This window comes from Pseudorasbora parva, chromosome 9 (genome assembly GCF_024679245.1).
Source record: "Pseudorasbora parva isolate DD20220531a chromosome 9, ASM2467924v1, whole genome shotgun sequence".
NCBI classification, from domain to species: Eukaryota; Metazoa; Chordata; class Actinopteri; order Cypriniformes; family Gobionidae; genus Pseudorasbora; species Pseudorasbora parva.
Window position 1 is genome coordinate 14,888,752 of NC_090180.1, and position 23,536 is coordinate 14,912,287.

At 37.0% G+C, this 23,536-nt stretch overlaps 3 protein-coding genes across 3 annotated transcripts; 2 read left to right on the forward strand and 1 right to left on the reverse strand.

The window, feature by feature from the left end:
• Positions 1 to 328: 328 nt before the first annotated feature.
• Positions 329 to 13,173, forward strand: pif1 (PIF1 5'-to-3' DNA helicase homolog (S. cerevisiae)). The gene is made up of 13 exons (XM_067454052.1): positions 329 to 428; positions 623 to 1,182; positions 2,286 to 2,415; positions 2,512 to 2,637; positions 2,907 to 3,060; positions 3,470 to 3,584; positions 6,533 to 6,639; positions 6,880 to 7,019; positions 7,297 to 7,403; positions 7,485 to 7,572; positions 8,683 to 8,828; positions 12,481 to 12,672; positions 12,932 to 13,173. The coding sequence occupies exons 2-13, from the start codon at positions 628 to 630 to the stop codon at positions 12,983 to 12,985; spliced, it is 1,914 nt and encodes a 637-aa protein (XP_067310153.1). The 5' UTR covers positions 329 to 428; positions 623 to 627; the 3' UTR covers positions 12,986 to 13,173.
• Positions 13,174 to 16,230: 3,057 nt separating this feature from the next.
• LOC137090217 (cytochrome b-c1 complex subunit 6, mitochondrial-like) lies at positions 16,231 to 18,304 on the reverse strand. The gene is made up of 4 exons (XM_067454055.1): positions 18,147 to 18,304; positions 17,676 to 17,753; positions 16,482 to 16,643; positions 16,231 to 16,394 (listed from the first exon to the last, which is right to left on the reverse strand). Exons 1-4 carry the CDS (start codon positions 18,198 to 18,200, stop codon positions 16,362 to 16,364), a joined length of 327 nt encoding a protein of 108 aa, XP_067310156.1. The 5' UTR covers positions 18,201 to 18,304; the 3' UTR covers positions 16,231 to 16,361.
• A 272-nt stretch (positions 18,305 to 18,576) lies between these two features.
• On the forward strand, positions 18,577 to 22,572 carry nsun4 (NOP2/Sun RNA methyltransferase 4). Its single transcript, XM_067454053.1, has 6 exons — positions 18,577 to 18,704; positions 18,796 to 19,166; positions 19,249 to 19,403; positions 19,485 to 19,645; positions 20,097 to 20,221; positions 21,356 to 22,572. Exons 1-6 carry the CDS (start codon positions 18,612 to 18,614, stop codon positions 21,630 to 21,632), a joined length of 1,182 nt encoding a protein of 393 aa, XP_067310154.1. The 5' UTR covers positions 18,577 to 18,611; the 3' UTR covers positions 21,633 to 22,572.
• The last annotated feature ends 964 nt before the right edge of the window (positions 22,573 to 23,536 follow it).

Sequence of the window (23,536 nt, forward strand, 5' to 3'; positions counted from 1 at the left end):
GTTAACGTTTCGTGTTTTTCAGGTCATTTTAATCAATTGATAATTGCCATTTTTGTGCTTATTTCAACTTTAGTGTAGCTAAAATTGTGGCTTCAGAAATAATCATTTGAATACATGAAATCTAACAAATTTGCTATGGTTACTTTTGCAACGCAGACGCTCCACAGTCCAGTAGATGCACAAAGGAACGAGGACATAAAAGCAACGCCGTCTCATTGGTGCAGCACTTGATCGTAGGCGGACCCGCCGCTAACGTTTAGGAAGCGCAATCGTTGATTGGATATTGTTTTAAATGCCTCTGGTTTGATTGGTCAACAGTTTGTCACACTCGACCAATCGCTGTAGAGCGGAACTATTTGAAAATCATGTGTGCGCATTATATGAATGAACAGCTGGTGGTGGTGGTTTGCTGTTAGTGCATCAGAAAGGTGAGTTAGTTTTCTTTATTAAGTAAAATAATAGCAAGACATGAACACGTACTTTAACGCTAAATTCGCCGTTACAGATGAGATTGATATTTGTTGCATTAACCTATATTATTTAATGTACACATTGAAATTAAAGGACCAAAGTCATAAGATACTCGATCAAATGCATTAAGATGTTCTTCTGTTCCCCGAAGGCGAAATGCTGGGACACATTGAGCCCGCTGAGCTTCAGTGCACCGTGGCAGTGGAGCGCTTGAATCCTGCGGGTCAAGCCATCAAACGGCAGCTCATCCGCAAAGCCACCGTCACATTAGGGCGTAATGAGTTTCAGGAGATGGTCCTGCGCGTGCACGATGGCAAAGCTCCTCAGAACTTCATGCTGCGCGATTTCCAGCTCTTCACGCGCTTTGCAAAGGATGGTAAATGCACTGTTAAGTTCGTCCCGGAGAGCACACAGGTTCTAGTCTCTGATTGTCCACCGGATCGTTTGAGGGTGTTCCTCAAGACGCTCAGCATCAAACATCAAGCATCCCAAAGCAACAAGCCTATGAGTGATAGGGCTAAACTGCGAGCCTGTCTGCCCAGAGCCTTTGAGACAGTCAGTCCTCTCCAGCTAAAAGATGTGCAGAAAGCAAACGAGCTGAGAAGTAAAGTGAACGCCCCAATCCAACCCAAAGGTCTTTCAGAGAGATCTGTCAACAAGATCTTTGGTGAAAGGAAACAAGTGAAAAGACCCAGACCTGATTGTGACACGGTATGTTCATCCTTTTGTATATGGGCCTACATTCCATTAATTTTACACCTTTGTCTTGGCAAATTTTGCAGAATTATTTTATTTTGCTTAGATTATTTGATAAACCATTAGGTTACCTACAAAAAAAATGGAGTAGTTAAAAAGAAAAGAGGTTGTTCATCTATGAAATGAGGGTTTTGGTCTGTTACACCGAAGGTCTTAACCTTTTCCACCATCTAAAAAGCAATTCAGTGGACCTGTTACTATATCTTAACTTAAACGCATGTTAAAAATTCAAATGTATTGCCTTAATTAAACCCTTTAAGTTGCAAACATTTATGTATAGTTCTGTTAACACACTAATGTTGTTTAAAGGGATAGTTCACCCAAAAACGAAAATTTGATGTTTTATATTAGAACTAGACCCCATTGACATGCATTATACGAGCAGCGGTTTGAGTTAAAAATCTTAATTTGTTTTCTACTGAAAAAACTAACACTTACATCTTGGATGCCCTGGGGATAAACATCAGATAAGCATCATAGCAGATAAACATCAAATTTTCATTTTTGTATTATAGTTAGGATACATAATCTAGTTAGGTTTTTATTACTTTTATTACCTTCAAATGAGCCATTAAAATAAGCAATGACCGCACTAATTCGGGTGACAAGTAATATCTGTCGTATTCATTGAATATGCATGTTAAGTTGGTATGTGTTATGAAAGCTGTGATTTTTTAACTGAAATAGATGACTTCAACTTTTTTTTTGAGTAATCAAGTTCCTCTAACTCAATGTAGCTTGTTGTAGCTTAATTTTTTTCTTTTTTGTATTTGAGCCAGCACATACATTTTTAGAGTGCAATGCATTTAACAAGTTAACATATAATTGTAATCCAGTAAATTGATATTAATTTCACTATATTAAGTTGTTTCATTAAGTTCATTTTTAGTAACCACAATCATACAATGTTAATCATGTCTCGTGTTTTTACTTTTGAGTTGTTTATTTCTGAGGTTCAGCATTTTTGGAACCATTTGCTGAAAAGGACTGTACAATGACTGAAGGTTTAATGTAATTTTGATTTTAGCAGGATTATTGACTTTTTTTTTCCTGTTTAGGTTAAGGCGCTTCACCCTAATAAGAAGCCTGCCTTGGTTATGCCTGTTGCACAAAAGCTAAGCAAAGAACAAACTGCAGTTCTCAATGCTGTTTTGAGTGGCAAGAATGTGTTTTTCACAGGAAGTGCAGGTAATGAACTTCACAAATTATGGATTTATTTTATAACAATTTATAGCCACATGTGTTATGGCAATTAAACCCTTGCTTTTTATGGCTTTGTTTTAGGCACAGGGAAGTCCTTCTTGCTCAAAAGAATTGTAGGCTCTCTGCCTCCGAAAAGCACATATGCAACAGCGAGCACAGGCGTCGCAGCCTGTCACATAGGAGGGACCACACTACACAGTTTTGCTGGTTAGGAAATTAAAAGTTCAAATGATTTCACTTGTGCAAACATGTTGCATGCATTCATTAGTGAATGTCCTCATATACCGTATAATTGATGGCAAAGGTGTTTTTTTTTTCTTCTTTTAAATGACTAGTATCCTCTCACCCCAAACAAAACAGTATTTTGGGATTTACCATTCACATTCTTGACGTGTCATGATCAACACATACCTCAAATCTATAAAAAGCGATGGAGTTGTGATATTGTGTGTGTGAGTCATGTCTCTTGTTATCAGGTATTGGGTCTGGCACTGCTCCTCTTGAACAGTGTATTGAGCTGGCTCAGCGTCCTGGGGTGCTGCAACACTGGACCTCCTGCAAACACCTCATTATTGATGAGATCTCCATGGTAGAAGCTGAGTTCTTTGACAAACTGGAAGCCATAGCTAGGTGAACTTGTGTAAAAACTGATACTTTCTTTTTTTCCTTTTTCTTTTCTCAGCACACTTAATTTTCCACATGGATAAAATTCAATTTACCGTTATCAGTTAATGTGGTGATGAGGGTTATGCTTTTGTTTTTTTACAGTTTAATAGTTTCATATAATGTGATTGGTTGCATCGTAATTTGTTGCTCTGGATTTCCTCCTAACGAACACCAGGTGGCAAATGAATATTTAAATGTTATTTGGATCAGAATTTGAATACAAAGTTAATCCAAACCATCAATTCTCAAAAGTCCCAGTCTAGTACATGTTTGCACATTATCATCTGTTCTGAAGGAAAGGAACAACACTAAATATTTCAATATTAGGTCAGAGTTGCTTATTAGAAAAGTGTCTTTTAAATTATGTTTCTAGGTCCATCAGAAGATCAACTGAGCCATTTGGAGGGATTCAGCTGATTGTGTGTGGAGATTTTCTTCAACTTCCACCTGTAACGAAAGGAAAAGACAAAGCTAACTTTTGTTTCCAGGTACTACCCTCCTTATTTAGGTGTAGTTCATGCTTTTTCTACTTCAGCCTAGATCTGATTTGGCATTAAAGGGTTAGCTCAGCCCAAAATGACCTCACCGTTTACTCGCCTTCATGACATTCCAGACTGTCATTGATAAGACTTTCATTCATCTTCAAAACACAAATTAAGGTTTTTTTTTATTTTTTATGAAACCTTTTTTATGAAGCTCATTTATTTAAATGTCGTAGCATTTTCATGTGGTACATTTTCAATAGAATTCCAAAGAATTGCCTGCTTTATCATCACCATTTTGATCATCTTATCACACTTTTGGATAGTGCTGTGCGATATTGAAGAAATGCGATATGCAATACCTTGTTAAAGGCCCACTGAAGTGCTTTGAAACATGCTGCATTATTCAATGTGTTGACGTAATTTCCCCTGAAACAGCTTCAGCTGTTAGTAGCTCCTCCCCTTTTTTGAAACAGCCAATAGCGTTTCTTTAATATACAGTTTGACTAGAGCGCAAGAGAGCAGACCTTTCTGTTTGGTGCAGCCAGTTTCCTCTAACACTGTTTACCATCATAATCTCCTCCATATCGCTTTGAAATGCAGCATTCTGTGCAGAGTTAAAATGGGTCGATATGTTTGTTGTCTGTGCATATGAGCCGCGCTGCGCTCTCGTGTCTGTAGTCTAAATTTAGACCAGAGCCGTTGGGGTGTGTGCGTTGCTGCGGTGTGTGAAACTAACGTGAAAACAGACTTTATTCTTTACTTATTCGCCTCAAATAAAAGCATATTTACAGTGAATCGTTTCCTATTACATATATAGTGCACTAAGTGCCTTTCACCATGTAGAAATTAGTAAATGTGTGAATAACTGACTGATTTCAGCTGCAGCGTAGGGGGCGGGCTTTAGATTCTAGAGAGCATTTTGATTGGAGATTCGTTTTAACAGAAGTGAGAGACTGTAAAATTTGAATGCTTAGATCTCCTAAATGCAAGTTTTGTCATAGTTTTGGAACATACCAGCTTATTCATAACTTTAAGGCTAACACAGTCGTACTAAAAGCTGCTAAACTTAAATTTTGATTTCAGTGGACCTTTAAATAATGCAATATTCAATATGCGATACGGTGTTGCTGTTAGTGTGTAAAATCTATTTAAATTGAATAAACTGAGAACGATACCATTTATGCGTTTCACATTCTTTCTGGAAAAAAGGAAGCATGACTACAAAAAAATTGTCACAAATCTGGCGCTATAATTATAACATCAGTGTAAACACATAAAAAATGTATTGCAAATATTTAAATACCAAAAACTCTTTGCTTGACTTGGTAATGGTTATATCAACCTAAGAACATCTAGGTAAACAAATACACCTGGGGCCTGTACCATGATGGTAGTTTAACAAACTCAGGATTAGTTTCGGGTTGACAAAACCAAACCAATCTATTCAGGCTTTGTTGGTACCATGATGCTGATCATCAGCGTTCTCTGTCAACTCGGACTTTGATCCTGAGTTCAGGAGTTTAGGTGTGACATCAGTAGTGAACAGCCAATCACGTGCTCTGAATCAGTGGAACTGAGATTCACTTCTCGCAAGAGAAACAACGAGATTCATTTCAGAATATTACATGATTGAAAAATATCAAGAATTAAAACAAAGCTCACATGTAGTAATTTTATAGCTTTATTTATTGATTTTAAAGCTTATTTGTATGACCTTTATATAGGCTATTTATATTCATTTTAACAAGTGCCTATTAATGATTGATTAACTAAAATGATACATGTGTAATTGATTAAGGGTATAATAATTACATAATTATATCTAAATCATTTAGAATTATTCTTATAAATAAACATTGCTAAAAGCCAGATGCTTTAGTCTTTAAAACCCATTTGCTATGTCATGACCTTTAATTTGGAGGAGAAACAGGAGGAGTGACTTTATCAGAGGTAAAGGCATCAGAGGTGCCACTTTACTCACAGCTGATTGGTACAATTTCAGCTTGAGATCTCTTATCCTGAACATAACCTGCCCTGGAGCAGGTAAGCTGTGGAACGTAAATTACTATGGAGATGAACACTGCAAAAGCCAAACCACTTTCATGGTACCTAAAACCCAGGATTGGGGGTGGACGGTTATTTTTGTTATTTTGATTTCTCTTTGTTAAAAGTAAGCTCTAAAAACAGTAGTCTTCATCAATTAAATATACGCTGAAACGTAATAAAGCTACAAAGGTTATTCAGCCAGAGCACTGAGTGATCATCTCTTGTTCTTCTGTTGTTTGACAGGGTTAGCTACAGCGGCACGTTTACTGTATTATCAGCAGACTGTCACTTTAAGAGCTAATGCACAGCTTTGACTCTCATTCGGTTTCTTTCCCCAACTGATATCGTTCACTTAAAGCATAACCGACTGTGTTTACATGAATACTCAAGACAGCCATTTGGCCATGACTGTGTGTATTTGACAGTAAGTGTGTAACAAGAAACAAAACAGAACTGAAGGGATCACACGCTTTCTGTGTGTCAGACAGTAGACACCGCAAGACTGAAGTTCATGCAGCTTATTAAAAAAAATCTTCAAACGTGTGACGTATACAATTAATAGCCTGATGATTTTCTGTGGGGGCGATCAGAGTACCGGCAACGTGAGATGTGGCAGTAAACAAGGAAGTGAGGGTACGTAACAGATTCAAATAATGAAATGTCGGTACTGCGTATCATTTTGTGCTTGCCCACTTCAAGCTCTCATTGAAGAGGAATGAAAAAGTGAGTAAATCATGACAATGTGGATAATCTATAACTTTAAAAGTACATTTAAAATGTCTCTTCAAGGTGGAGAATGTTGGTTTTGTTCATTTCTGTGTGCATTGTTTTTGGGTTAGCATCTATGTATCCACAGTCTAATTTTCTCTAATACAATAAGATACAAAAATCCATTTTGCCTGCAGTCGAGAAGCTGGCGGAAGTGTATCCATATGAACATGGAGCTGATGGAGGTTCGCAGACAAACAGACAAGGCCTTCATTTCTCTCCTCCAGGCTGTGAGAGTGGGCAGGTACTGAGCTCTCACCACGTCCGCCGTTCAGTGCGGTGACTCACTGGCTCGGGGTGTTATTGGGATGCAATCCCTGTGGCTCATGGTCAGTTTTTTCCATGACCTAATGTAGTTCTTGTAGGTGTGATTTTAAATGTTTATAAGCCATGTAGTGGGGATCGTTCAAGCTTCATCTTGTAATTATTGAAGTTGTGAACTGACTTGTTGATCCCGTTGTAACAGTGGCTTTCCATCCTGTAGAGTCACAGAGGAAGTTACCGTGCAGCTGCTGAGAAGTGCCAATCACTGCATCGAGAGGGATGGTATCCTAGCAACCAGGCTGTGCACACACAAGGATGATGTGGAGCTCACTAATGAGAATAAGCTCAAACAGTTACCAGGTTGGTCATACAGAAATCTAATTTTCAACTGGAGATGTGTGAAATGTGGTTTAGTTGCATCAGGTGGTGACTGTTCTGGTATCGCTGACAATGCTGTGGTGTGAATGTGAGCGAATGAGCACCAGAAACTGAAATCTGATTCATCAGTGACGACATGAAGCACTAGAAACCATACTATATAGCAATAACTTTGTATTTTACGTGTCTACAAACTTTAAGATGAGAAATCCTGAGATAGTACTTTACACATTTCTAAGTCTCAAGTGTTTACTTGCAGGGGCCGTGCGAGTTTTCGAAGCTCTGGATAGTGACCCTATGCTGGTTCAGACCATTGACGCCCAGAGTCCAGTGAGTCGTCTGTTGCAGCTGAAAGTGGGCGCTCAGGTTGGAGTAATCTCCTTCTGGCTAACATTTGCTCTTTTTTTTTTAATGTCAAATGTTGCAAGAACCTTTTTATTTGTTTAGGTCATGCTTACTAAAAACCTGGATGTCCAGAGGGGTCTTGTGAATGGAGCCAGAGGAGTAGTGGTTGACTTTCAGCCAGGCAATCAAGGTATGGCTGACTGTGACCGGCACTTCCACAGCACATCATATTTTACTCTCTCTGTCACAAGTGTGTTGCTTTTATGAAATGCTATCATAAACTCTACTGCCATCAGTGGTTAGACTTTATTTTAAGGTTTACATTTTAAGTATTACTAACTATAGAGTTAAGATTAGTTTAGGGTTAATTTATAAATTATAATAATTACTAAAGAACCTACGTGTAATGTGTAACAAAGACACTGTAAATAGTGTTCCCTATCAGTAAGTGAATGGGTACATCTCACAAAGAATGTTGTATCAGATGTCAACCCAATTAGAGGGAGAAATAAGTAATTATGTTTTGTAAGAAGGAATTGAAAGCCAATTATTAGGACCATCTAATATTGTGTTTTGACATCATCCTGTGGTGACATAATTTTCTGTTAGATGTAATTTATGCTGATTTTAATAAAACACAGGCAGTAATACAAATACTACCTGTAAATCAAAAGGCACTGTTTTTATTTTATTTTTTGTATTTTTTTTGTATTCCATGAACAGTCTACACCTATATAGTTTTCAAAAATATATTTTTTTAAATATATTATTTAAAAAGAAATTGAGACAATGTGGTGTTTTCACAAAAATATGATGAAATTAATGTTAAGCATCACAGCTTTTTTGAGCATTTATTAAAAATAATAGTTTGAGCAGCAAATCAGCATTTTAGAATGATTTCGGAATTATGTGAGTGACACTAAAGGAGTATTACAATATAACTTATTTGAAATTGCAATATTTCACAATTACTGTATATTTGAAGGCATAAATGCACTGACTGAATAATCGCACTGACCCCAAACTTTTGAATGGTATTTTTTTCAAATTTTTTCAGTTTCATTTAGAACCACATAAGTTACACACACAAAGAAAAAAAGAAGTAATTACGCATATTACTGTAATAAAATTGAGCGGTTGTCAGAATAAAATAAACATTTTAAAATTGACATGTTCTTAATTGGCTTTAAGCTACTCAAATGGCATTCACAGCTGTATTTGGCTGGTTGTAGAACAGCTATGGAGGATATGCAGTGAGATGTCGTGACATCTCTTCATTTGTCATACCCCTCCCCCACAGGTCTCCCTCGGGTGCGATTCCTCTGCGGGGCTGTTGAGGTAATGAAGAGAGAGCGCTGGATGTTTAAAGCGTCTGGGGGGCTGTACCTGAGCCGACAGCAGCTGCCACTCAAACTGGCCTGGGCTATTTCAATCCACAAGAGTCAGGTGAGTTCTGCAATGAAGCCCCATCATGACTCATGCATCGTCAAATCTGCATTGGCTGAATGCATAGAATGAAATCTAATATTACCAGATTGTGCTGCTGTTCTCCTACTGTTCTGGGCCCTAGAGGAAATGGTCATGCAATTTTCATTGAAAGTCCTATTAAACAAAATGACTTGGCTCTGGAATAATGTGTTTTTGTGCATCTGTGAACAGATGCTCAGAACTGGTTCTGGCTTCCGTATTGATTCATTTACTAGTCATCATGTTTACCCTTTTCTGACCTTTCCAGTGCCTTCTGCACTGATGGACTACCAAAGATGGTGCTATAAGTGTACGAGTAATCAACCTCATTGGCTGTCTGGCAAATGTTTCATGTGGCTGTGTCCGAATGCTCAGTGGAGAAACTGAGAAAAGTGGCATATTAAAACAATTCCTCACAATAACAATGTAGGTCTAAATCTATTGTAATTAGTTCTAACTTTGGGATGCTACAATACATTTGGAACACTTCTGGCATTTTTTAATATCATAAAACTGTTAGCGGTAGCTTTATCGACCAATTTCACAGTTGTGTAATTTTGCAGCTGCATGTGCATTGTGGTGGCAGAAAAACTGGCAACAAGTGGAGGAAAATTAAATCTACAGAAGAGGAGAATTTATTTGGATGTCAGAATCAGATTGCTCTTTATCTTCATATTTCTAGAATACCGTCATCAAACTCCTGTGAAGTTAAACGCAGACATTAATGGTTACAAGCCATAGACTGGACTGATGAAACCTGCAATAATTAGTCTGCTATTAAAGCATGGATTTTATGTAAATAATAGATCTACATAATTCTCACATGCAGTTCATGGGCATAATGGCTTTACAGTTACAGCATGAAATGTATAACACTATAAAGTTTTATATAAGTCATATTTAAACACAAAATTTTTAGGCTTATCTCTCAGTTCTGAGGGGTAAAAGGCAGAATATTTAGTTTAAATTATTTTACGATTCTAAGAATTAAAGCAGCAATTTTCACCGTCACCCAATGGCCTTTGGTAAAGGGTGAATATAGAAACGATATGCATTTAAGTGGGTAAATATAGGAGAAATGTGGCAGTCACTTCCTGCTGCCAGCAGGGGGCTCTTTGACTATCTGAATATAGAGGGAATGCGCGTGACATCACCGTCAGCTGGAGCGCCTGCGATTACGCCCTACTGAGTGGCAAAAAGCCTGAGAGGCAGCACTGGTTTACAGTGTGAATGCAGCGAATGTAGGAGGAGGCTTGTCCACGAACCCACTGGACATCGCTGTTCCAAGCTTGAGACGGACTTTATAATGGCGTGTAATTTTCTCACCCAAACCACAGCCAACCTGCTGCTGCTTCTGCTTTAAGACGGAAAAGCTGCCCATAACTGCTTGTCTAGGATATGTAATCCTCCATAAGAATTCATAATAGCATATTATTAGCGAAAATGAGCTAGCAAATGATCCAGTGTGTATCTGTATTTGCACTCGTCATTCGGTGAGTAATGTAGCCACTCACAGCTCTAGTGTTTGTCCAGGTGCTGAGTTCAGTTAACACGCACGTCTTTATAAGACGCGCTTTATAAGACACACAAAGTGCAGACATTGTGAAGATAAGAGATTCGTTGTATACCAGCTTCACTGCAGAAATCTGTGAGATTGCTTTTATTGAATGAGTGACAGCTTTTAGTGATTATAAAGGGAGCACTCTTTGCGCGCTGTCTGGGCAATATAATTATTATTTAGTTTTTTATTAATAATCTATAGTCTATAATATATTCAAAATTTGGATAAAACTTTTGTTTTCCATTCGTCACAAGCGGCCCCATACATGCTTCAATGCACTGACCATCCGCATATACATGCGGGATTCACTTGAAAAATGTGATGACTGATCAGTTATAAATAATCATGTTAAAATCAGGCTCATAAAAAGGTCAGGAAGACACGATTCCTTGCTGCATGTCCTTATCCATGGATCAATGAATCTTTGGTAAGTTGTAAGGAACACTAGATCGAGCCCAACCTTTAGTTTAAACTGATCATCGTTTGCTCAACTCTCGTTTTCCTCTATTAACTCCAGTCACGCAGCAGCTCTTCAGCCACCCAGCCCCGGCTGAGGGGGCGTGTTTCGGCGGGAAAGTGACGTTGATGCATTCCCTCTATTGGGGTGTAGAATAGATGTCTTCAGGCCAAGACTTATCAAACATGAAGTTAAAGGCAGATTGGACATTGGATTCCTCAGCAACAACAACTTCCTCTTTCATGGCAAAACCGATTTTGTCAGGGCGCTGCGGACACACCCTTTAGGGAAAACTCAAGATTTTTACAATTTAACATCACCAAGGCTTTTAGATCAGACTGACCAAATATAATGTTGATCTGGTTAAATCTCTTGGAGGAGTTTAAGAACAATGTCTGGAAATGGCAAAAACTGCAACATTTTTGCAGAGAAAATCCAAAGTATGTGACTGGGTTTTCAGATTATGCTCCCTGTGACTTTTTTTGTGTGTAGGTATTGGGCTGCTACCTGTGTGTACCGAATGTCATTCTTGTACGTGAAATGTAGTGTGAACGGTGCATAATTTAAATTTTGTAGGTGGCGCTTATGAGCCATTTTCCCACCCCTAGTTCTGAAACTCGTATTAGACATTAATTTATGCCACTTCTGACGCGTGTGTAAAGTTTCATGAGTTTGAGCATGTTTAAGCCCCCAATAAGATTCATTTTCAGATTAATAGATTTGAGCAATTCCAATAGTGTCCTCACACCATCAGTGCTTGGGCCCTAAACATCCAATTTGCATCCAAGTTGTGTAATAAACTCAATTAGTTATTTTTTATTACGTGGCTTCCATAGTGCTACTGCAGACCTGTCATTTTCTGTAGTTCAATAGTTGCGATAATACGATCGCAAATGGGCGAACATAGGGTAAGGTAGGTCCTGCCCACACATCATCACTGTTTTCAAACACCATAGTCTCTTCCATGCTGTTGTCGTCTCCGCCAAAACATGTCTGTTATATAATTGGTCTGGTCTTCCAGCACTGCAGGCCCTTTTTTAGCATGTTTCCTATAACATCTGACGTTACATTGCGTGAGAGTCACACACACCACGCAAAAACCAATCGGAGCGGTTTAGACTAAAACGGATTTCCAGAAAAGCAATCTGAAATGGATTTAAAACCCTGTAGGAATGAAGCTTGAAATGGATTTGTAAAAATCCTTTCTTTTGTCTTTATTTTTCTTTTCTCTCTCACACTTGTTAAATAAAAAATCTGATTTGGACTGAGTCTGAACATAGACTTAGAGGTGCAGTAGTAATGAGGTCACCGGTGTATGTTTCTGTGTAACTTAGTTTTGAATGTGGCTCAACCAATCAGAATCAAGGACTGCAACTAAGCATTTTTAAATGTGTTTTATAACTATGCTCTGCTGTTAGTAAATTAGTTCTTTTTGTAAACATTTTACATAAACTCAATTTTTTTTGTATCTTCGTTATTTTCTTGGTTTTGTCAAAAACTTGGTTCCAATACTAAAAACATGGTATTTCTAGCATATTGTTTACAAAAAATATGTCAAATGTTTCAAATTGGCAGATCAATGAAATAAATTGCTGGTGTCTTGATTTGTTTAGGGCATGACTTTAGATTGTGTGGAGATCTCTTTGGCGCGTGTGTTTGAGAGCGGCCAGGCTTATGTTGCTCTGTCACGGGCTCGGAGTCTGGAAGGTCTGCGTGTGATGGACTTTGATCCTCGAGTGGTCCAGGCCAACCAGGACGTGTTGCTCTTCTATAAGAGACTGAGGAAAGAGAGGCTCCTCATGCAGGTCAGTCTACTTGAGACAATCTCTCTGTTCCTCAGACGAATATCCTTTTGTTATATCAGACTGGTGCGATTTAAAAGATTGAATCTAAATGATCATAGATTGTCATATAAAAGGCACCCAGGAAGCTCAAATTTAATGGATGATTGTCGGTCATTTCAGAATATAAATTGCCCAATTTCAACTAGGTTAGCAATGATTTAGGAAGTTTATTATAGGTCTCTAAATCATTGTTTTTCTTTGTTTTTTTCTTTCCTTCCAGTCCTCAATGAATGACTATGTTGGACAGAGCAATAAGGAGAATTACCCTTGGTGAGGAAGTGACAAGAAGCTCTCGTTTTCATATGCACTGTGTGCATGGATGCATCAGGAACATGAATTTGTTTTTCTTATTGGATAAATTATGCTACTTTTCAGCTGAATATTTATTTTTGAAAATGATTGCCTAAGCCCGGTTTCATTTTGACCATGTTTTTCTTTTAATAAAATTATTTTATGTTTATACATACAAATTGGTTAATGAAAGTCTTGGGTTTACATGCTTTTCATCAGTCTCCAAGCTGGGTTTTGCTTTTGGGAATGGTGTTCTAATTGTAAATTAAATGCTTGTTTTTAATTTTTTTTTTTTTTATGTTGGTTGAATATTCTTACTCTGAGGTTAGCTGAAGTGGCTAACATCCTGTGACTGTTTACATTACAGGGAAAAAAGTAGGAATGTATTTTAATTCTATTTTTAAAGGAAGAATGCACATTAACATGAGCACTTAAGTCTATCATGTAAATGCGTTGGATTTAGCCATAGAGGCTCATTTTCATCTGTAGTCCCCTGCAGGTTGACAGGTACAACATTTAAGAATCATTAAAAACATATTCCAGCAAACATGGCAATAACCAGACATATTAACACAAAAACACAATTTTAAATATGAGACCTGAAACAAGCCGCTACTCCAAATAAGGAAGACCCGTTTGATTATCCAATCTCAACTGTTTTATAGATTATTAAAATGTTATATTTCTGTGGATGTAGTATTCTGGGTATGTGGTGCTCTAAGAAAAGGCTGATGGTCTCTGCTCTAATTTATTCCAAAGGTGTTCGGTCGGGTCGGGTTGAGTTCAGTACTCTGTCCAGGCCAGTGAAGTTCCTCCACACCAAACTCGCTCATTCATGTCTTTATGGACCTTGCTTTATCTGCAGTCATGTTAGAACAGGAAGGGGCCATCCCCTTCCACAAAGCTGGGAGCATGAAATTGTCCAAAGTGTCTTGCTTTGCTAAAGCATTAAAGGTGGGGTAAGTGCTTTCTGGTAACCATTGTAGATATTTCAAATCACCAAAACAAACACACCCATACCCCCAAAAGGGTCTCGCCCCTATTTTGAAAGCTCTGCCCAGCAAAAACATGATTCAGGCAATGTCTATGGCAGAATCTGTGTGTTTCTAATCCAGGTCGAATATTCAATGGTCACCCCTTCCATCACAAAAACCAAAACCGTTCTCATGAACAACTCGAGAGTACACAAGAACGACAGTCCAACTAAAGATATATTACAATTATGACCGATTTAGAGCATGAACCGTAAAAAAAAAGTAGTTATAGCATTATAGCGATCACAAAAAAAACTAATTCCATGGACATGATTTGAACACCTGAATTCAATGATTTCGAGGGATGTCCCAGTACTTTTGGCAATATAGTGTATCTGCAAATTTAATCACATTTTCCCAGTTTAAAATCATATTTAGTTAAAATATTACAGTGATATACAGTTGACTTCCTATCTAATATTTATTGTGTGCATATAGTCTTTTTATAGCGTATGTATGTATTATGTTTGTATGTGTTATGGGGTTTTTAAAAATTTAAAAACATAGTTTTACTAAAATTAAGATGTAAACATGAATTTAACCAATTAGATATATTGATCATTGCAGATAATTCTTCTGCTTTTAGCATGTGAGTATATAACCAAATCATTAGCATATTTACAATTAGCTACTATGCCAATAGGATGGAATCTTTGTGAAGTTTTAGGATCTACCCAAACATACCTTATTGACAAGTGATGCAAAGTCTGATTCATTTCCACAATCCGGTTCTTCTCTGGCAGTTCAGCTCAATGACCCGGTTTAAAAAGCCGATTCATAGGTTCCTGACGTCATCATGCAATGATGTCACTATGCATTTCTTTTATGCTTTTTAATACATTTCACTGTCATGTTATATCAAGAAAACATTCAAAAAAGTTCAAATCTGTATCAATGCATATTGAAGCAGTTTAATAGTTGTTTGCGTGAGTGCATTTTCTGATTATTGCCTTTCATTCTTGTTTGTGTTGTGTTCAGGTAATTTATCCTTTGCATCGGATTTGACTGAAAATTGGGCAACTATAGTACACGTTACAGTCACTGATCAACAAACAAGGATATGTTACATGTCTGAAGTAGGCTAGCTATAGAAAGAATAAATCAGTCTTCTAAACTTATAAATTTTGCTTCACAAAAATCTAAAAAAAAAAAAAAAAAAAACATTTTGTGTGTGCATGCTTTAAAGGCAGAGTATGTAAAATTGTGGCCAAAACTGGTACTGCAATCACTATCCCCCTCCCCCTGACAGATAGGCTGCAGGATCCAGCAGGAACGTTTGTAGCTGCAGCATAGACCGTAAAAAATATGGACGACGCGACATCATCCGTTTCCGTTTGGGTATGATTGGTCACTTCTCCAACATTTAAAATAGGAGCATTAGATATATGGGTGTAACTAAATCATTTGAACCAGGAATTTTCTGAATCAAAGATTTTGTAATCTATAAAATAATAATTAAATGATTCTTCCACCTTATATGGACTGTTACTCATATTTCCCACACTATTTAATTATATTATTAATTATATTACTTTAATAATGTTATACAATTTTCCACTTAATTTCTTTAAATTCTGCCATATTTCTTAGATATGTTCTCTAGCTTCACTGATTGTCTTAATAATAATAATTTAAAATAAGCTCCTTCACAACCTTATTTCTTAAAGTGGTAAATAAACACCTGCCATTTTCCATCTTAGACCTGAGAGCATAAATATGTCCTCTTCCTACTTTAAATCTCATTCAGATCTGTATAAAAGCAAGTGAAATGAGCTTCAGGGAGATACTTAGTCATGTTTCTTTTGTGGAAAACCTGAGGCTTTTTATGTAGCAAAGTATTTGTTAAACTATCATTATCCCTAAAATGAAAAACCTACTTTCATGAACTTGTCTTGCTTGCAACACTGTTGTAATAATCCAAACAAGAATCTTCTCCTTTTATGCAAAACAAAAACAAAGCTATAATATATTTAGATTAGATTCCATTAATATTAGAACTGACAGTGAGGTGAAACTATACCCAACAATGCAATGTCTACTGCCACCTTGTGGGACTGTGTAATTGCAATACGATCTAGAATAATGTATTGTGATTTGACCACCGTGTTTACTCCTGCATGGAAAGCAAAAATATACACATATGTTCACATGTGACGTCACATGTGTAAACAAAAGAACCACCTGATGGTACATAAGGTCTACACACATTTATTTGCATACAACACAATTACAAGTTTTGAGACTTGTTTATGCTTTTTCTGTACAGTTAAATACTTAAATGCTGAGATACTCCACTGGAACGAAAGGATAGTGTCAGATGGGGCTTCATTTAACTGAATTGAAGAGCTTTTGTGCAACCTGGAAGACAATGATAATATTTCAGCAATATTTTTAATAACAGTGTCTTGAAAATGGACACCAGTATATGGGCTGAGTGTGACTTACGCAGTGGTCCCGTGCATGTAGAAAGTCGAACAGCTCTTCTGTGCAGTCCTCTTCAGTGTGTGACCGCGAGCCAACTCGAGTTTCACAAGCTTCTAGTCTTTCTTGTGTGTGCATGCAATGTGCCGTCTGCTCACATCTCTGTCTTATTGTTTCTAGGGGGTCCTGCAGGGAGTCAGACACTGTTTAATCTAAATGACATTCAACTCTCCTTCAACAATGATTTGTTTAGTCTCCTTTTCTGTTCTTTATTAAACTAAAAAGATGCAGTGCAACTGCAAAGAAATGTGAACCCCTTGTAGAACCTGTAAATATCTGAATAATTTTAACAAAATAAGAGAGAAAATGCATGTTATATTTTTTATTTGGTACTGTCCTGAATAATATATTTTACATAAAAGATTTTTACATAAAGATAATAAGATTTATAAGACATAAGATTTTGATAAAGTCATCTTTTTTTGTCTTGTGGAATCCACAAGACAAAAAAAGATGAATTTATCAAAATGACCCCATTCAAGTTTATATACACTTGATCGTGTGTCATTACACTGTAAAAAAAAAAAAAATTCAGGTCTCCAATTGAAAAAAATTTAGTGACTGATCACTATTGATCACAAAAAAAATCACTAAATTTTTCACTTGGCCAAATTAAATTTCTGTGAATTAAATTGCATCAATTCACAGAAATTTAATTTGGCCAACTGAAAATTTTACATGTGATCAGTCACTAGAACATTTTCAATTGGAAAAATGATTTTTTTTTTTTTTTGTATTTGTACCTGGATGATCCTGAGCAGTTTATGTTTTGTGATGGTTGTTCTTGAGTCCCTTGTTTGTCCTTGCCCAATGTCTCTTTTGTTGCACATTTGAACTGTTTCTATGGATTTTGAGATCCATATTTTTGCACTGAGGGACTCAAGCACAACCATTAAAAAAACATTCAAACATTCACTGATGCACCAGAAGAAAACACTTAGTACTGTACTTGGTTTTTCATTTAGTACTGCCCTTCGGAAGCAACAGAAGAAACATGCTTCCTGGAATTACAAATTAAGTATTTATTTACTTTTTTTAATTATTCACAGGTTCAGACTTTTTTTTCTTGACACTGTATATACTTTTTAACTTACTGTAGGCCTATACGATAGAGGAATTTAATAATTATTTGATTTATGTAATACTGTCGTAACATACCACCATCTCTTCTTCCTCCTCCTCTTCTTCCTCATCTGCACCATCTTCTGCATCTTCCTCCTCTATTGCTGCTTGTTCCTTTACAAATAATAAATGAGGGACACGAGCCACAAAAATGTATTACTGTGATACTAGAAAACCAATTTATTAGGGATGTACAATTTGGGGGACCTAAGTGATATAAGTTAGTGTTGTTATAGTCATTTTAATGTATTTGCAATTTAAGCATCATAAACTAGTTCAATGTAGCTTATTATACTAATCGTGTTTTTTGTTTTTTTTTTACAGTCTGTATAGGCCAGGCATTGAATACCAGAACAGTTTTTTTCATCTTTTTGTCAGGTCTGGTCAGGACAGCTAACATTTTAAAATCGACTTGCCTGTAGTTTATACAATGACGTGAAAGTTGCCTTCACAAATGCACTTTCACTAACTTACAGTAAAACTCTGAAATCACTAGACATAGCCTACCTCCTCCGCCTCGTCAGGCTCTCCATATTTGATCGTTTCCCTTTCCAAAACCATACTTGTATGCTGTAAATTCACACTTTATCACGCCAAAGTAAGTATGACTGAAGTATGTGGTGTTGTGTGGATACATAGGATGCGAATTTACGAATTCTACTACGGTCAAGGCTTGGCTTATGAATATTAATGAGAAACGTTATTGGATGGTTACAATCGGTTACGCCTTCGCAATAGTAGGGGCTTACGAAAGACATTTCTGGAAAGTTCTAATTTTATAAGCACTTTATACATTATCGGTAATATATTGCTAAATGATTAAAAATATAATCTTTTGTTTTATATATTCACCATAGACTGTCAACAATTATATTCACATCTACAAGCAATCGCTTGTATGTGCAAAAATGATTAAACCAAGCTAGGAACCAATGAGGACAAAGCGACGGACGCTTTTGATGATACACAAACATGGCAGCGTACGTATGCACGAGATTTTGTATAAATACATTCAAAGACTCGATTACATTTATTCAGCGACGGTTTCGAGTTAAAACAAAATGGGTAAGTAATAAGTTTGCAGTCATTTTCAAAATAAAACAAAGTGACAAATGCATATTTTAAGATATTATTTTCGTCGTCTATGTTCTATTAGGCAGCAACAAGACCCAAGTTTCCAGCTACTGAACTTGCTCTGCACAACTTTGACACAACGTACAGTATGCAGTTAGGGCACCTGTGGCCCTCTGTTCGAGTTGCCATGCTGTGTGAACAAAAGTATGGAGCACTGATCAACAGTTTCTCTTCAGAACCTCATGTAATCACGGATTTAGAAGCTCAAGGATGTAGAGACTACATCAGTATTGACTCTCCCAGAAATAAAGTACATCAATTTTCACAGGACTCCACAACCTCACACAGAGATTTAACAGTGCTGGAACCTGCTGCTCTTCAACACAGTATAAGTCCTGATATCAAATGTCTTGTTTTTCCACAAGGGGACACATCTAGATTTAAGCCTGCAAGGTAAGAATTACAAAAAACAAAAAAAATCGAATTTACTCTCTTTTCCTTAGTTATGTTTAATATATCTGTCTTATTGACTTAGACCTGATAGCAGTGGTATTTTGGGATATTACCTTCTGGATGCTGCGTCTGTGCTGCCTGTACTGGCGCTGGACGTCCAGCCTGGACACAAAGTGCTGGATCTGTGTGCAGCTCCTGGAGGGAAGACCCTTGCTCTTCTGCAGGCACATTCAGTCGGTATGTGAATCGTAATATCACCAAAGCTTTCTAATGGAAGAGATGCATATATGATGTGATATGCCTGTTTTTCTGTTTCAGATTATATATGGGCGAATGACTTGTCAGTTTCCCGCACAGCACGATTACGCAGGACTCTTCAGAGCTACGTACCTAAAGAGTTACTGGATGAAAACAAAATCCACATCACATCCACTGATGGTCGGCAGTTAGGCCTGACCAAGGAGAAAAGCTTTGACAGAGTTAGTATTAGGCAAAATGTCTGGAAAAGAAGCACCTGTATTATGAAGTGAAAGGAGAATGTCATTGTTTTTTTTTTTCCTTCAAAGCAAGCAATGCTTTTATTCCACAAGAATGCATTCAATTGATCAGAAGGGATAGTAAATATATTTGAAACATTACAAGGTTTCAAATAACTTCTGTTCTTTTGAACTTCTATTCATCCTGGTTTGCACGAAAATATTAAACAGCACAACTGTTGTGCAACGTTGATAATAAAAAGAAATGTTTCTTGATCAGCATATCAGAATGATTTCTGAAGGATCATGTGACACTGAAGACTGGAGTAGTGATGCAAAATTCAGTTTTGACATCACAAGAATAAATTGTATTTTAAAACAACAGTGCAAATACTATTCCAGGCATATCTGAGCATTGTGCCATTACCGTTCATCAGCTTCCATCTTCTCACAGGTCCTTGTAGATGTCCCCTGCACCACAGACAGACACTCCGTAATGGTGGAGGAGAACAATTTATTTAAGAGGTCCAGAACCAAAGAGAGACAGAAACTTCCCCTCTTGCAAACACAGCTTCTTCTGTAAGTCATTTTTATTTATTTGTGCGTGTGCGTGTGTGTGTGTGTGTGTGTGTGTGTGTATACTGTTCCGGTCTAGACTGGGTAAACCCAGCTTGATCTGCCGGCAATTTGATTTCATCCGGTAACTCAGTCCTGAAACCTGGACATTCATTTCTACTGCTTCTGTTACACTTTTGCGGGAACCAATCACAGATTGGCTTCTCCACCTGGTGCGCTATTGGAGGATTTAACACAATGGCAGATAGAGAAACAATTGGTTGTTGCCCATTGATCATGCCTCTTGTGGTCTGATTGGTTAAGGACTATCCAATTGCGTACAGAGTTATTCGAATAATGCCAGTTGATCACGCCTCTTGTGCATTAGCAAATACAGAGCAGACTCCCAAACCAATGTTCAATTTTAAATTGAGCTTGGTCTGGTGATAGCTCCAGTCAAGAGTTTGGAAACATGGAAAATGTTTTTGAAAGAAGTATTTATGCCTATCAAAAATACATAAGAAACATTAATATTGTGAAATATTATAAAAATTTAAAATAATGGTTTTCTATTTTAATATACTTGATGAGATGCAAAGCTGAATTTTCAGCATCATTACTCCAGTCTTCAGTGTCAAATGATCTTTCGGAAATCGTTATAATATGCTGATTTATTTTATGTTGGAACCGGTTGTGCTGCTTAACATTTTTTATAATCCAACCCGTGATACTTTTTTCAGGGTTCTTTGATATAATAAAAATTAAACGTAAACAAAAAAATAATTTATTTAAAATAGAAATGTTTTGTAACAATATACACCACCGTTCAAAAGTTTGGGGTCAGTCATTTTTGTTCTTTCTTTTTTTGAAGAAATTAATATTTTCATTCCGCAAGGATGTGTTAAATTGATAAAAAGTGATAGCAAAGATAGTAAATAGTAAATATTTCTATTTTATGCTGTTTTTAAAAAATGCTGTTTTTAACTTTATTCATCAATAAATCCTGAAAAAAGTATCACAGGTTCCCAAAAAAAATATTATGCAGCACAACTGTTTCCAAGATCAAGCATCACATTTTTTAGGGTAATGTATGTGGATGTTGCATAAAGACTGAGAACTCTAAACTCAAATGAATCAGATATTTCTTTCTATGTCTAGGGCTGGGATCCAGGCCTCGCGCCAGGGTGGACACATAGTGTACTCTACATGTTCCCTGTCCCAGCTGCAGAATGAGTGTGTGGTGCAACAGGCCATAAGTCTCGCTCAGGAGGAGCTGGGAATCACAGTACAGGTTCTGGATCTCAGATGGTTCGCTCAACACTTTTCTGACACTTTCCACTTTGCGCCACAGTTAAGTGTCGGGGAACTGGTTTTGCCACACCTGTGTGCCAACTTTGGACCTATTTATATGTGTAAATTACAACGAATAAACTAGCTGGACATTCAGATATTAGCTCAAATGACATTCACAACTTAATGCTCCAATAGTGCCCCCTAGTGATCAGACATAGAACTTTCTCTGACTAAAACTAATGTAAACTCACCTGGAAGCATATTACTGCTGTAAAGAAGATAATAGTGAGAATCATGTCATTATTATATTATTTGATTATTAGATTTATTAAAGTTAAATATGACACCGACATAGTTTAGTTTTTCCCTTTTTTCAAGGGGAAGTTTGATGCCTATTAATTTCAATTAAAACAAATTAACAAATAAATAGCAGTAAAGCATCTGTCCAGAGTAAAATTGTATATGTATCCACTTGTCTGTAGATCAGTGAAAATCAGAAGCTATTGTTCCTGTTATGATAAAATCAAATACAAACAAATTTCTGAAATGAAGAATGGAGCAATGGTTTGGAAAACCGAGAATCCTTTTCATTGTTAGTCACATGTTTGGCCAGTAGGGGGCGTCGACGGACTGTTAGACCACTTACTATTCGAGGTTAAAAGTAGGCACAGATGAAATTGACAGTATGTATATCTGCATGATAAAAAAGAAGAAACAGTACTGTCATGCAGATGACTCTTTTTACAGTTATTTTAAATATTAGGCTATGTTTATTTATTAATGCTATATTTGCCTAAGGGTTCAGAAAAATCCCTTAACAGCTGTATCAGTGTCTTGCATTTTCAGAATTCTCTCAACACGTTTTTCTGTATTTCTTCATTTTCAGGCAAGTAATTCAGAAATGTTTTAAGATAATGAAATGAATCTCATGTTGGCCCTTAAGCGTGTTATTCACAGATCCGTTATACGCATGGCTATTTGCATCAAGCCCAAGTGTGTATAATTTAGATGCTGTATCTAGTCACCTTTGCTTTTAGGGGTTTCAATTTTTTTGAGTAATTAAAATTTTCATGAAGTCTCAATTCATATGACATTGAATGCTTAATAACTATGTTCTTTACAATAGTTTCCCATATCAGGACACTACAGAATCTTCTTGAAATTACGTATCAGCTGTTCACAAACAATTTTTGACTGGACAAATTGGAGTTTACACATATATTAAATACAGTCAGCAATGTAGGCAGTTTGATTTGAATGTTCAGTAGTGTTTGTAACATTCATTTTAAGGATAAAGAATGTCTTTATGAATGCTACATGGGCTGATGTGTCTGCAGCGCTTCCACTCCTAATGTCGGCGCTCCGAGTGTGTCGTTTAGATTTGGCATCAGAGGAGTGTTTTGTTTTCTGGTAGCGTATAAAAGGTTCAATTTTCCCCCAGTTGTCCGTGAACCTTGTGTCTATTCCGGGCAATGTAGCATGAAAAGGTGCGCGCATTTTAGGGAGAGGGGCTGACGAGAGCCATCGACTCCCCGCTATCATTAAGCTGCTCGGAAACTGTTCCATCGGTGCCAGAGTCGAGATTGGCCGAGCAGTCGTTTACTCGCCGGCTTCTCGTTGAACATTAAGGACGCAAGAGGATACTAAAATGGGATGCTTTCCCCTCGTTTTCCCCTTCGCCTTTTATTCCACAGATGAGTGCAGATAATTTTCTGTGCGATTGTGAGTGATTACTGTATTACCGCGGTAATATAGGGTTATTTGGGAATGCAAAGAGAATTAATGACACATAAAAACTATTTTTGCATTGACTGCCTCTCTCGGCCGGGATATTTCTCCATGCCTGCATCTTGTGATTACCTAAACGTATTGTAAATATGTGTTTCCTATGGGCTTTTACATAAATTTACATTTTTTAACACTCAGGAGACAGAGGGACCATTAGGGACGAGTTCTTTTCATCTATACGTTTTATTCATTATTGACTTTGACACTGCTGAGGATGCTGGCATCTGATCATTTGGAGAGCACCTTGCCAATGATGTA

What these genes read in the sequence shown, in the direction of transcription:
- pif1 (XM_067454052.1), top strand. Translation starts at nt 628, where the DNA reads ATGCTGGGACACATTGAGCCCGCTGAGCTTCAGTGCACCGTGGCAGTG. An exon ending in AAACTGGAAGCCATAGCTAG is followed by an intron (nt 3,061 to 3,469) that starts GTGAACTTGTGT and finishes TTATGTTTCTAG; the next exon opens with GTCCATCAGAAGATCAACTG. An exon ending in CTTTCAGCCAGGCAATCAAG is followed by an intron (nt 7,573 to 8,682) that starts GTATGGCTGACT and finishes CCTCCCCCACAG; the next exon opens with GTCTCCCTCGGGTGCGATTC.
- LOC137090217 (XM_067454055.1), bottom strand. Translation starts at nt 18,200, where the DNA reads ATGGTTTTGGAAAGGGAAACGATCAAATATGGAGAGCCTGACGAGGCG. An exon ending in AGCCTGACGAGGCGGAGGAG is followed by an intron (nt 17,754 to 18,146) that starts GTAGGCTATGTC and finishes TTATTTGTAAAG; the next exon opens with GAACAAGCAGCAATAGAGGA. An exon ending in TACATGCACGGGACCACTGC is followed by an intron (nt 16,395 to 16,481) that starts GTAAGTCACACT and finishes ATTGTCTTCCAG; the next exon opens with GTTGCACAAAAGCTCTTCAA.
- nsun4 (XM_067454053.1), top strand. Translation starts at nt 18,612, where the DNA reads ATGGCAGCGTACGTATGCACGAGATTTTGTATAAATACATTCAAAGAC. An exon ending in AGGAGAAAAGCTTTGACAGA is followed by an intron (nt 19,646 to 20,096) that starts GTTAGTATTAGG and finishes ATCTTCTCACAG; the next exon opens with GTCCTTGTAGATGTCCCCTG. An exon ending in TTGCAAACACAGCTTCTTCT is followed by an intron (nt 20,222 to 21,355) that starts GTAAGTCATTTT and finishes TTCTATGTCTAG; the next exon opens with GGCTGGGATCCAGGCCTCGC.